Raw genomic sequence first — 14,823 nt, 5'->3', positions numbered from 1 at the left:
CCAGGGTTGGGGGGGGGAGGTGTTACAGGCTTTATTTTAGGGGGGGCGGGATCTTTTTATAGTTACGCCACTGGCTGATTGGCTGGCTATTTATCACTCCATTTGATCACTTTTTGAAGCTTGACATTATTATTACAAATAGTATTATTACAATAAATAAATCTGCATACACATTTTCATTCCTTGCAAAGTTTGGTACAATAAAATAAAATAAAAGTATTCTATGTCACAGTTTTTATTGTGTTTCTTCTCTACATAACAAGAGTTTAAATTAACTTTGTTCTCCTGCATAAAAGGGTTTAAATGAGCTGTACTTTACTTTTTATTGTACTGTATAGAAGAATCAGGCCAAGTAAGATTGGATTCTATCTGTGGTTGCACACATAGCTTGTGCTGCCTTACCCAAGGAGACTCTGGCTGGGACGGCTCTACGGTCTATCCAGAAAGAGACCCAGGAAAGCATGACCATCAGAGTCGCAGGGAAATACGTTTGCAGGAGAAAGAAGAAGATGTGACGTCTCAGTGTGAAGTTAATGTAGAGGCGATTGTACCAACCTGTACGAGAAGAAGAGTAGACATTGCCAAATAGAGAAAAATAGCTTTGCATTTCTGTGAGCCATGGCTAGGAAAATACTATTAAATAAAAAAAAAGGCAAATCACAAATTGAACAATGATTCACAAAAGGGATGATGATAATGATGTTGGCATTCAGTCGAGATGAGAATGTCAACGTTGACGATGTAGACATTCATCATATAGACAGTGATGAAATGTTGGCATGTTAGAATGTGAACACATCATCCCTGGTGGCCCAGCGGTCAACTTCCGGACATACCTCTACTAAGCCATACCCCTATCCCCCCCCCCCCCTGCAGACCCCACAACCTTACCATAACCTACACCTGCAGCATGTCCTACCTGCTTGCAGGCTTAAGCTGGGTACACGCTAGGCTGACGGATTGAGTAATACCCTAAAAATAGGGTATTAAAGGCCTTAAGTCATAAGTCATTGTTTCCACCTCTGTAGTTTATGTGTCAGGTCTATGTCAGGCATACTTACATCCAGATAAACCTAACAAGGTTCATTTCAACATAGGTTAACTCTAAAATACAGCGGTATGGTTTTCTCCCTCATCCATTTTAGACTGAGCCCATAAATCATATACTATATGCACAAACAATGGAGAAAGCAAACAGCCATCGGAAGTGACCAGTCAGAGCTGGAGAGCGTTAGTAGCACCTGCACTAGCAAGTTATTGGATAAAAGTGAACATTGTCAGTAAATCAGATTGACCAACATGTTGGATCTCACTGACCAACCTGGGCTGTAGAATGCTGATCAGATGCTTTGCAGACCGTTACTAGTATTTTACCATTAAAATGGGCACCTTCATGATGTATAGATCTGATCTTTGGATGAAAATGATCTGCAAATCACTGTACAATATCTCCATTATATGGGTACATACTGTATTGGTGCATTGGAGAATCTGTGATGATGATGATGATGATGATGATGATGATGATTAGTGTATGATTACTGATGTAGAGGCCCCAAAACACAGATACTGGCAGGCATATCTGTGAGGTAAGCTGAGTAACACAGTGCTCCGTGTGAGATCTGTGAAGAGAGGGGCAGCATGAGGTAGCCCTGTGTTATTAGTCCTGTCAGAGAATAGAAGAGCAGAGTGAGATCTGTGGTGATTCCTGTCAGTGAGAACAGATTGGAACATCTACGATCCCTGTGAACCCTGCTTAGATATAAAGGTGCAGAGCTACTGCATGATACTGAAATTCTCACCTTAGATAAAAAGATGCCAACTCACGACAAAGAAATTCAGAGCAGTTATACAGAGATTTGCAATAAAGAGAATAGGCAGCGTTATATAGAGCCCTATGAGGAGAGTTGCTTAGTAGCACCTGTGGGATGAAGTTCTGCACATACATATGCTGAGTGTAAACATTGTACCTCTAAGTTAGTGCAAGCCTGATAAATGAAATGGAAGAACATCTTTGGGAATGGGTGGTCTCGTACCCAGCTTACTGTATTTGCACTTTACCACCATACAACATCCCCAGTGTCCACATAAGAAAATCCTTTGCTGTAATGCCTACAAGAGTGGGAACCCCTTAGTCACTAAGTCCATTCCCATAACCATAGCTTAGCCAGGGCAGAGGAATACATCCTTGAGGAAATGAATGTTTATGCAGCTCATAAATCTACCCACTTACAAGGGGTTACATCTGTGTCTGTCCAAGTCTGCAATAATGCTTACTGTACTTGTAGCATGCCCCTTTCATCTTCGATTCTGCCTCTCTGAGTGTAAAGGGTCACAAGTGCCAACTCTGAATACACCCTTAGGAAATCGCCTTTTAATGGAGAAAACTCTAAAAATATTACGTCAGTAGTAGGGAAAAGGGTCTCAAACCTCCTGATACTGTAATTCGGGATTCCGATGATTTATATATTCCAGGATACATGTATATCAGAGGTCGGGATCCCAACGATCATTACACCGAAATCGGAATCCCGACAGTTTAAATTCCAGACAGTCAGGATCCTGACTGACAGAGGCTATTCTGCCTCGTTGGGGTCCAGAACCCCATAGAAGGAGAAAAAAAGCTGTTGTAAGCACAGCAAGCCACCAAGCCCGCAGCATGGCAAGTGCAGAGACCCCGCAAGGGGCTTCTTTGTGGTTGCCCCCGGGTCGGAGATCCGGCGGTCGGGATTCCAATGTACATGTACTGACTGTTGGAATCCGACTGTCGGGCCGCAATACCACACTTTTATATCAGATACTGAGAAAATTCTAGCACTTTACCATAAACCAAAAATCATTATGAATTTATTTGAAACAGATTTTTAGCATAAACATTAATTATCCTAACTACAAAAAATAATGCAAATTTTATAGTTTATCAGATGTATTTACCCGATATTTACAGTATAGCATCCTTCCTTTCATTTCCCTGACTACTGTCAAACATATGCGATTTTTCCACTTTTCTTTCGATTTCTCGTCCGATACCTCGGAATCGGATGAAAAGAGGCAAAATGACATTAGTGTATGGCCAGCTTTAGGTGCTGTTTTGCCCGTAGCATCGATATAATAAACATTTTTTATTAATTTGGTTGAAGCTTCCTTGCTATAGTTTTACACAAGTTATTGCATTCATGAATATTGCAATATTAAATAGTGTACAAACTCTGAAAATTGTATGTACAGTGAAAACCAGAAGGTAAGAATTTTTTTTTTTTTAGAAAGTTGCTACATATAGGGGAAAGTCTCACAGAAACTTTATAAAAATCATGTTAGAAATAGTTAAGACAAGGAAATTAATTTCAAAAGTGAAAACCTCAAACATTGCAGCTCCACAGAAGAAAAATACCTGTACTACTGTAGAAGGCAAGTCTAGATGTAGTATGGAATTTCTGAATCAAGAATTGAGATAATGAAATCTTCTCATCTGTTTTTAAGGATTCGTTTCCTTTTTTCCAGTAAAGCATCAGATCTTCATCCGTATAGGCATCTAGATTCAAAAAAATGCAATAAGTAAATGCACCATAGTAAATAAATTCGTAGTGGTTTAATGAGGCCCTAGTCAACCGCTTTGCTCGAAATCGAGAAAAAACTAATTTATTATGTGTTCATCTAAAGTTGTATCCTGAAATGTATCCCGATACAGTAAACTTTCAGGATAAAGTACTGTATTTAGAAATGAGAAATTATTTATTATTTTACAAGTTTGTTTAACTGCTCATACCTCAGTCCTGGTAGACTGGGAATCTAAAGATATGGTGATGTCTGCAATCTCCACAAAAAGGAGCAAATTTAATAAGCTGCAAAAGGGCAGAGATAGACTTGAAGATATTTAGTATAAATATGAGAAGCTGATTTTTAAAGAATGTGAGTCATAAGGACTTAACTGACATGCCACACCTATTTGTCACAGACAATAACCCAGCTGAAATAGGACATTTTGAGATAAATTTTACAAAAATATCAGCATAACAATTAAAAAATTAAAAATGAATCATGATGCTGATCCAGTCTATTTTATATATATATATATATATATATATATATATATATATATATATATATATATATATAGTCTCGTAGAAAGGAACAGACAGCGGCACTCCAAGGGTTTTCAACAGCGTGTATTAAAGCAAACCAACGTTTCGGGGTATCATTCACCCCTTTGTCAAGGTTTAAGTGCAAGTTGTTGCACTTAAACCTTGACAAAGGGGTGAATGATTCCCCGAAACGTTGGTTTGCTTTAATACACGCTGTTGAAAACCCTTGGAGTGCCGCTGTCTGTTCCTTCCTACGAGACTACCTGTTTGTTCCAGAAGGCACCCAGGTACTGAATCCCAGCTGAGGGAGTGCCAGGCCATCTACCTCTCTCTCTCTCTTTCTTTCTCTCTCTCTCTCTCTCTCTCTCTCTCTCTCTTTCTCTCTCTCTCTCTCTATATATATATATATATATATATATATATATATAGAGAGAGAGAGAGAGAGAGAGAGAGAGATAGAGATAGAAAGAGATACATATGCTAGTCAGCACCGGATCAGTTAGAGACATTTTAAATTTCCGGAGGGCACATGGCAAGTCAACCCAGATACAGCTTGGGGAGTGCCGGCCTATATGCAAACTATATATATATATATATATATATATATATATATATATATATACACACACTATATATATATTCAAATAAGATGACAGACAAGATTCATTAAATTCTTTATTTCCACTGAACAGGCTTTATATTCAGGGAGGGTTTTTAGTACTCTCCTGTTCTTCCTGTTTTTCTCTCCCAATGCATTGCTATTGAGTAAAAACCTTCATAGATGGTTACCAGACTTTTACTCTCATAATTCTTCACAGTGTGATTGTGACTATGGGTTCATGATACATGTACAGAAATCAATGGGAGGGGGAGGTTCCAGTTAAGTACCGTTTATCTTTCAGAGTATCCTCAAATAAATGGACAGAAGTAACATCCTCATTTGCACATTTATGTACAGATTCTTAATCACCCATAGAAATTGCCACAAAGTTTAAGGCAACGATTACTCCCTTCCTATATTTTTTCCATGTACCCCATAGGAATTATGAAAAGCTTCTTAAAATCTCTGTTTTAAGCACAGTACACCTGGTCAGGTAGATACATTGAACTCCACAAGTCACTGGGCAGATTTCCACTGGTCCCACCTTCCTCTTGCAAAACTATTAGAACAATTACAGTTTCCTTCCAAAATCTCTTAATTACAATTACAGTTCTCAGGTGGGGTGCTTTTACTCAGGGCCGATACATAAAGGGAGAATAGTCTTTAAAATATAAATATAAAATGATTAACTTCAAATAAGTGTATTAGAACTCACAGCAGCACACTAGCATTCCAAGTTCACTATCTAGAGCTCTTATACTACTCTGTCTAGACCAGGGTCCTCGAGATCTACCAACCAAGTCATTACTGTTACATTTTCAAACATGCTGCATCCACTATAGATCCACAGGTTGCCTTAAAAACAGGAACTCTCTAGAAACTAGACACTGGGGAAAAACAGTGTGATATCATTTTAAAACTTTATTATGTTTTGAACAAAATTGCATATTCCTTTTCCAGACTGCCTTTGACTTTGAATAAAGTGACAGTGGTAACAAAGAGGGCCACAAAGTGACCAGTAACTGACAATAAGCACTCTTCCACATATCTTTATGCCTGTTTACAGTATTTAATTACAATTCAACAATGGACATTTAGATGGACCCCTGATTGCTATCCTTTTGTTATCAAGAGAGTTGGAAGTATCTCTAATGTCCATGGTTAGCACTTACCCCTTAGTGTATCTTTGCTTAGCCAGTTGAGCTGACTCTATTTATTGGTTTAGTTTCTTAGGAAGCAATGGAGTTGTACAAACCACACTTTAAAGTAAGGTGTTCCTTATAATGTTTCTAATATATTGAGGTCTTATACTATTTAACTGGTTTTTGCGCAAGCTTTTTAACCTTACTTCCAATTTTTTTTCTCCAAAAGTTGCAGATTAATGATGTAGTATTGTGGCCGTCTCAGGCAGGCAAAAAATAAGTCCCTACGTGCTAGCTTCAGGGCTGTCCAATTAGTAGGTTAAATAAGCTGCGCTAAACTATCCTGGCTAATTAAGGAGTAGAACACTTTTAATTTCTATATAAGTGGTTGATTACACCTTTCTCTTTCTCTAATAATAGCCAGAAAAATATCACCCTGCAAGGAAGAAGTCTTGTTTCCTAAAATAAAAGTTGCTACTTCAAATCAAACATCAATCAAACATGATTATAGCAAATGATTATACAGGTTGAGTATCCCTTATCCGAAATACTCGGGACCAGGAGAATTTTGGATAATGGATTATTGCGTACTTCCAGTGGCGGAACTCCCGGAGGCAATGGAGTCATATGCCGCCGGGTGCCAGCCTCAAAGGGGGCACTGGCTCCATTGCCTCCCAATGTTCCGCTGATCAGCCCTTGATTTAGTGGTGCTGGTGGTGGCGGTGGGGATGCCCCCACCCCTTATTGTATGCAGTGGCCACGAAGCAGCACCGCGCAGCGCCCCCCTCCCCTGATCCACCCTGTCACCTGTGATCTCGCTGGCTGCTCACTGCTCCGTGGAAGGGCCAGACATCCGCCTGAGCTAGTGAGAGCCAGCCAAAAGCGACGAGGTGCCAGGAGGGAGGCAGCCCACAGCCAGCGCGGGTGAGCGAGCCTATCACTGATGCAGCAGTAAGCCAGGACCTGGGAGCCGGGTAAGAGACACTGCAGTGGCAGCCAGTGAGCCGAGGTTGAGACACATATTTTATATAGCGTCTCTCTCACCTGCCGGGTCACCGCTGGACTCCCCCTTCACCAGGCATCCATAGAGTGCACCTGGCTCTCCCCTTCTGCCAGGACCCCGCTGGCTCCCCCCTTGCTGGGCGTCAACAATTTGTGCGCCTGGCTTTCCCCTGCTCTTGTTTGGTCCCCGCTGGCTCTCCCCCCCTCGCCGTGGCGTCTTCATGTACTGCGCCCGGCTCTTGCCTGCTACCACCGACTTTCCCCTTCCCTTCTGCTGCACTGGATACTCTCGCAGGGCGTTCGCAGGCAAGATGAATGCTAGCGCCCCTCCAAGCCCCATACGTATATGTATAAAAATATGTCGGGAGTTTTTTTTTTGGGGGGGGGGGGGGCACCAGCATTCATCTTGCCTCCGAGCCCCTGGGATGAACTTACGCCACTGCGTACTTCGGAATAATTTAATATTTCAGTGATGTATTTTGAAGTATCTTGTAATTACCGTATGTTGTATAAACACATCAACCACACGAAATACACACAAATATATTTCAAAACATGAAACAAAATGTGTGTACTATATCAGATACTGAATTTTAATGCCAAGCAATAATTCTCTTGAACATATATAGTGCCAGTTATATATCATGTCCTCAGTTATGCTGGTACATATTTTTTTTTACTTTCTGGAATGTATGGTTTTCGGAATAATTCGGATAACGGATATTCGGATACGGGATACTCAACCTGTATAATTTTTTTTATATTATTATACATTGGTGGTATTCTAGACTTTAAACCGAAAATTTGTATGGTAAATAGTCTAGTACAAAATTGTGTTCATTTATAAACAATATAAAAACTTTTTTTTCTAGGGCCTTCATCAACTTTTATAGTGTTAATGTTGCCAAACCAATCAAATAAAGACAAATTGCCTGATGGAAATTGAGAGGTCTGGTAATATATAATGATTTCAAGATCTTAAATGAATACACAGGAATACCCACAGCTCTCAAGCTCCAAGGTACAAGTCTGTGTATCCAGGGGGAATCGACTGAAGTCCATATTGCACATCGCTGTCACTGTGATTCTTTGTAGAAATGGAAAGGAAAGTAAGTTAATACCATGTCAATATGCATCCTTACACAATGTATTAGTCAATTGTTTGCAATAACAAAGACCTACAGTATGCATACCTCCCAACTGTCCCGATTACAGCAAGACAGTCCTGCTAATTAGACACTGTCCCTTGTATCACCTGCGGGTCTCAGTGTCTCGCAGGGGGGCAGTTGGAGTCGGTGATCACAATATAAATGCCATGCACAAAGCATCTATCACTGCATGGAGGCAAGCAGGGCGGTGCCCATCTGACAAAGAGTGCTGAAGGATCACCAATCACAGCTTGATCATGAGCAAGCTGCTCTTTCTGAGTCATGTGGCTGATCACCTTCCCCCGGGGATACCTGAGCCTAGACTGGACTTTGACTATTGCTTCTGTTTGCCCCCTAAACCCTTTCTGTGTATAACTGTGTATTAAAACTTGACCTGGAATCTGACCACTACGATTTTCTACTCATTGAAAACCTTAACAGATTCCTGTGTGCCAGAACCTGGTCTCTTTCCATCTATGAGCTGAATATGTTTTGAAGACATTTAATTATTAATTGGGTGCCCACTGCTGTGGCTATAGCTCTGAATATCTGCCATTTGTTTCTAAAATATACTTACCTATTCTCCCGGATCCTGTTGGATTTGTCAGGCAGACCACTGCACCCCCCGGAAGAGTGGGCACCCCTCTCACATGCCACCCACATCCTATTTAAGTGGACAGAATGGGGGGATTAATGTAAGGATTCCCAGGGTAATCAAGGTGGTAGTAGGCATAGCAGGGCCTATGCAAATGTGCATGAATCCTGGTGATTTCCTTTAAGGAGGCAGGGCTTACTAATGCTACTAGCCCAGCAAGAATGTTCTACAGTGGTAATTGACCAGCTACCTATATATTTTTGTGACACTATGAGTATATATATATATATCTATGCAGTTCTTTGTAAATCTGCATCTTAAAAATAAATAATATACCTCCACATAGTATATATAGTCCCCTGTAAACTCACCTTTGCATAATGCATGTAACTACCATGAGTTTATGGGGGGTATTCAATGTCAGGGGAACGGCTGTCCGTGCCCCTGTCCCGTTCTCGCTTTGTTCAACTGGAGCTCGGCGGTCGAGATTCAATGTCCCGGCCACTGAGCGGCTAGAAAGAGGCGTGGCCGCGAGTTGAGGGCAGAAATAGACGAGCTCCGGCCGGGAGCTCGCCTATTTCCGGCTTTTCTCGGGCAGAACGAGCCCGACACAGTGTTCCCTCTAAGCTGTGCGCATGTGCGCGCGCACACACCTTGACGAGCATGCGCACAGACATTACAACTGAGCGCACAAAGCAGCAGTGGTCTCTTTTTGCAGTTGTGGACTCAATTGTGTACTCTATTTTGAATGTTTAAATGTTTAATATAATTTTGAAGTAAAGTTAACACAAATGCTGAACGTCATTTTCCAGTTATATATGTGACGCACAAAAATGTAAATTTCATTCCAAAGTTGCACAGCCAAAATCTTTAGCCGCACACAGCCTTCGTAAATTTAGAGGGAACATTGGCCCGACAGCTTGTGATGTCAGGCTCGTTCTGCGGAGAACCCCTGTTCAATGCTGTCGGGGAAGACAGCATTGAATAGGGCCCCGCAGCCATCTCCCCCGTCTGGAGATGGCTGTGGGAGCTCGAATGACATTGAATACCCCCCTATGTATGTGCTTATTTTCCTCTTGGTTCCAGAATAACAATAGTAAATCACGTACAAGAAAGCAGTTACCTCATACTATATAGAACATGTCCATCGGGATACACTCGCAGCATGATGTTATCTGTTGTTGTATCGTGAATGAAGGACCTCTTGGAATGCACAAAAAATACATCAGGTACCCATATCTTCTTTACAAGTCTACTATCAAAGGTCATACTCTTATTGGTGGTGCTAGGAAATGACAAGCGCTCATCTTTCCAGTAGTGTCTCAAGTATAGAGTCATAGTGAAGTCCTGATTAGAGAAAAGAAAAGGTATACCTTAAGTTCTCAATTGTGATACATGAGATAGATGTATGGGATAATTCAGTTAAATGTAACTGAAATTTAAAAATATAGGCAAGAGAAGTACAGGTTGAGTATCCCTTGCTCGGGACCAGAAGCATCTTGGATAATGGATTATTATTAGTACTGTATCTTGCGCTTATGTTGTATAAACCAGGGTTCTAAAACTCAGTCCTTTGGACCCCACACAGTTCACTTTTTCCCAGTAACCCGGCAGGTGCATTCATTATTTATTGATAAATTTTAAAAAAATCCACGGGTGGAGCTAATTATTTCACTTGTGAAAATGAGACCTGCAAAACATGCACTGTGTGGGGTCCTGGGGTTTCGAGTTTGAGAACCTGTAGTATAAACACATTAAACACATGATATACATGCAAATTTATTTTATTTGTGCATAATAAAACAAAGTTTCAAAACCTGAATTTTTTTTGCCAGTTACATAGTAGTGCCAGTTACAGATGTCACCAATAGTGCCAGTTACATATCATGTCACCAGTAGTGCCAGTTATATATCATGTCCCCAGTGGTGCCAGTTACATAGCATGTCACCAGTAGTGCCAGTTACAGATGTCCCCAGTAGTAGCAGTTAAATATCATGTCCCCAGTAGTGCCTGTTTCATAGCATGTCACCAGCAGTGCCAGTTACATATCATGTCACCGGTAGTGCCAGTTACATATCATGTCACCAGTAGTGCCAGTTACATAGCATGTCACCAGTAGTGCCAGTTACATATCATGTCACCAGTAGTGCCAGTTACATAGCATGTCACCAGTAGTGCCATTTACAGATGTCCCCAGTAGTAGCAGTTAAATATCATGTCCCCAGTAGTGACAGTTACATAGCATGTCACCAGTAGTGCCAGTTACAGATGTCCCTTAGTAATTGACAAAAGAATTATATTCTGAAAACTGGTGTTCTGAATAATTTGGATACCAGATATCTGGATAAGGGATAAAACCTGTATTTTTAAACTGGGGGATTTGTTAGCATTTCAAGAAAAAAAGAAAGTATTACACAAATGAACCAGTCATATTCTAGCTATATTGTATCTAGTATAGTCTACAAAATTATATGTAGAATCTGATTATTTGCTATGGGAAATGCCTCCTTTTTGTTTTGAGAAGTTTTAGTACATCTATCCCTTAAATAAAGTGGCTTGGTATGGTTGCACTTACATTGGGAAGCTCTTTGAACATATTCCACATAGATTCCCTTGGGTAAATTGGAGTTGGAGTTCTACTGAAGACTATTGGTTGCCCGTAGCAACCAATCAGATTCTACCTATTATCATCTATAAGGCGCTAAATAAATAAAAAGTAGAATCTGATTGGTTGCAATGGGCAACATCCCATCTTTTTTTTTTTTTTTTTTTTTTTTAATCTGTTTTTATTGAAGTTTTTAAACAGAGTTACAATGGATTCTTGTAGTAGTTCAAGCACAGTGTTAAGTTCTCTCGTCGCAGCGAGATAAACATCCAAAGAAATCCAGGTACTAGTACCATGTAACACAGAAGAACGGAAAAGAAAGGGGGGGGTTATAAAGGGAGGAGGGGTGAGGGGGGTGGGGTTTGTCCTGTCTCGTAGATAAGATTCCTTGAGGAGTCTGTCTGAGGCATATGAAAGCAGGGGCTTTAGAGACTATTGACTAAAGTAGTCTTTGTATTCCTGCGAGGATTTAAAATCTAACCAGGGTAACCACGTGGCTGTGAATCGTGCAAGTTTATCCACTGAGGACAGCAGGATGTCCTCCATGGACATGTAATAGTCGATTCTTGTGAACCAGGTCTGGCGTGTCGGGGGGGTCGTGGATCTCCATAGTGTTGGGATTACCGCTCTAGCAGCGTTGGCCAGGTGTCGGAGAAGTGAGGTCTTGTATTTAGAAAGTGGGGTAGGGGATAAATTGAGTAGCCAGAATGCCGGGGAGGTGGGAAGAGTAGTGTGAAGGATTGTTTGCGAAGTCTTGATGACGTCAGACCAGAAGCCTGAGACCCGGGGGCAGTCCCACCATATATGTAACATGGTGCCTGTAGATCCCAAACATCTCCAGCAGCTCGCTGAGATGGATGGGTTCATGGCGTGTAACATAGTCGGGTATCTGTACCACCGCATAATTATCTTGTACTGGGTTTCTCTCGTTTGAATACATACCGAACTAGCATGGGCCTTCTTAAAGACTGATTCCCATTCTTTATCTGAAATAGTCAGGTCAAGATCGCGTTCCCAAGCCTTGGTGAATGTCGTGGTTATTTCCCTGCTGTTTAGGGATTGAAGGAGCTTGTAGAGGAGTGAGATTGTGTGGGAAAGATCACACGTGGTTATGCATAGTCTTTCAAAAGAAGTTAGTTCTCGGGAAGCGGGGGTTTTCCTGGAGCCTGATAAAATGAAGTGGCGTACCTGGAGGTACTTCCAAAAGTCTCTAGAAGGGATCCCCCATTTGGTCTGTATCTCAGAGAAAGGCCGAATGTTTGAGCTTGCTGTCATCTGCCCCACTCTAAAAAGTCCCTCTAATGCCCACTTAGAAAAGTCAGTAATAGTCAGGCCTGGTTGAAAGTCGGGGTTGTTAAGAAAGGATGTCATTGGCCCAAACTCTGAGGAAATGGCAGGGTTGCGCCGTTGGACTTTCCATACCGCTAATGTGGGAGGGATGGTGGGGTGGGAGGATTGGGGTTTCGGTAGCTTAGGGAGCCAGGGAAATATCTCAGGAAATAGTTGGACACAAACTCCTTCAAGTTCCACCCATTGTTTACTACTCCTATTTCTAGTCCAGTCTAATATTCTGTTTAGGTGTATAGCCTGGTAATAGTTCTTGATGTCTGGGAGCTGAAAGCCACCTCTCTGGGTACTTCTGGTCAGGATTTCTCGTTTGATTCTTGGCTTTTTGCGGAGCCATATAAATTGTTGAGTCAGGGATCGGATGGTAGAAAACCAAATTTCTGGGACCAAAATGGGAAGTGTCTGTAACACATATAACAGTTTAGGTAGGGAGTTCATTTTGACGATACCAATTCTACCCAGCCAGGACAATTGTTTATTGTGCCATCTACTATAATCTGCTCGTAGGGATTTGAGTAAGGGTAGGTAGTTCAGAGAGTAAAGTCTGGTGAGGTCGCTAGGTAATTTAATACCTAAATAGGTAATATGAGAGGGTTGCCATGTGAAGGGGTAAGTTTCCTTCAGTGTAGCGACTGTCTTAGAAGGCAATGAGATATTAAGGATACTGGATTTAGTCATGTTAATTTTAAAGTTGGATATAGAGCTATAGCGATCGAGTTCGTTTATAAAATGGGGGAGTGAGAGCTCTGGGGATGTTACTATCGCTAATAGGTCATCGGCAAATAATGCCAGTTTATAATCTCTTACTCCAACCCGTATACCAGAGATGTTTTGGTTGAGCCTTATAGCTCTTGCTAAGGCTTCCATGCAGAGTACAAATATAAGCGGGGAAAGGGGGCACCCCTGTCTCGTTCCATTGCTAATGGGGAAGGGATCAGAGAGGTAACCGTTCGTACGTATTCTTGCTGTGGGTTCATGGTATAGTGAGAGGATTCTATGGAGTGCTTGTGGGCCCAGGCCGATGTGCTCCAGTACAGACTGCATGAAACCCCAGCTGACTCGGTCAAAAGCCTTCTCAGCATCTGTGGAAATTAATATGGTAGGGATCTGATGCTGGGAGGCTAAGTGAACCAGATTTAGGACCTTAGTGGTGTTGTCCTTAGCTTCGCGGCCGGGAACGAACCCCACCTGGTCGCTATGTATGAGCGCGGGTAGAAGTTTGTTTAACCTGCTCGCCATTAGTTTTGCAAATAATTTGACATCAATGTTCAGAAGCGAAATGGGTCTATAACTAGAGCACATCGACGGGTCTTTTCCGGGTTTGGGTATGATCGTTATATGAGCCTCTAAGGATTGTTTGGAGAAATGGGAGTCCGCGGAGATGTTGTTAAAAGCGTTAAGTAGTTTAGGGGCTAGAATGTTTTGGAACGTTTTATAATATGCGGCCGTGAGTCCATCTGGACCCGGACTTTTGCCTAAGGGTAGAGTGGATAAGACCAAATCTAGCTCCGAATGGGAGAAGGGTTTATCCAGTAGGTCTCTGTCCTCAGAGGACACGGTAGGGAAGGCTACCGAAGACAAGTATTCCTTCGCCTGGAGTGTTAATTGTAAGTGTTCTGCCGATGTAGTGTGTTCATGTATATTATACAGAGATGTGTAATAAGCTTGGAAGCATGCTGCAATCTCAGGAGTTTTAAAACACAAAGAACCTGTGTCTTTTTTAATTGCGCTTATAAACGAGGCCGACCTCTGAGCCTTGATAGCTCTTGCTAAAAGGCGGCCAGGTTTGTTCCCCCACTGGTAGTGCCTACTCTTACACTTGCGGATGTCCAGTTTCGTACGTTCAGCAAGGAGTTTGTTTAGATTTGAGCGGGCATCAGTTAATTCTACATATGTGGATGGTGAGGCGTTGGTTTTATGCAAAGTTTCAAGTGTGTGAATAGTGTTCAAAAGAGTGGTTATTCTAGCCGTCTTTTGTTTTTTAATGTAAGTGCCTAGCTGTATTAGTTTCCCTCTTATGACACATTTGTGAGCCTCCCAAATGGTTATTGCAGAAACGTCTGGGGTTTCGTTCAGACCAAAGTACTCTATAAGCGTTTTGTCTATTTCAGATTTACAGTATGCGTCTTGTAATAGAGATTCCTTAAGTCTCCAGGTCCATTGTCCAGGAGTGTGTTGGGGTGTTGTGATAGTCATGGTAACTGGAGCATGGTCTGACCAGGTAATGGAGCCCACAGATGCGTCCAAAAGCAGGGGGAGGTGTCTGTGACTGAGAAAAAGATAATCCAGTCGTGAGTAAT

At 41.7% G+C, this 14,823-nt stretch overlaps 1 protein-coding gene across 1 annotated transcript in view; it reads right to left on the bottom strand.

Annotated features, from left to right (window-relative positions):
• Window positions 1-14,823, bottom strand: part of GABRR2 (gamma-aminobutyric acid type A receptor subunit rho2) — a 141,600-nt gene that overhangs the window by 9,181 nt on the left and 117,596 nt on the right. Inside the window, exons 4-7 of the mRNA XM_083177068.1 lie at window positions 9,694-9,917; window positions 7,832-7,914; window positions 3,392-3,532; window positions 403-555 (exon numbers count right to left, since the gene is read on the bottom strand). Coding sequence (XP_083033194.1) covers window positions 403-555; window positions 3,392-3,532; window positions 7,832-7,914; window positions 9,694-9,917 — 601 coding nt within the window. The remainder of the gene's footprint in view (window positions 1-402; window positions 556-3,391; window positions 3,533-7,831; window positions 7,915-9,693; window positions 9,918-14,823) is intronic.

Source organism: Crinia signifera, chromosome 3, assembly GCF_055691185.1.
Source record: "Crinia signifera chromosome 3, ASM5569118v1, whole genome shotgun sequence".
Taxonomy (NCBI): domain Eukaryota; kingdom Metazoa; phylum Chordata; class Amphibia; order Anura; family Myobatrachidae; genus Crinia; species Crinia signifera.
This window is presented reverse-complemented; position numbering and strand designations above follow the sequence as displayed.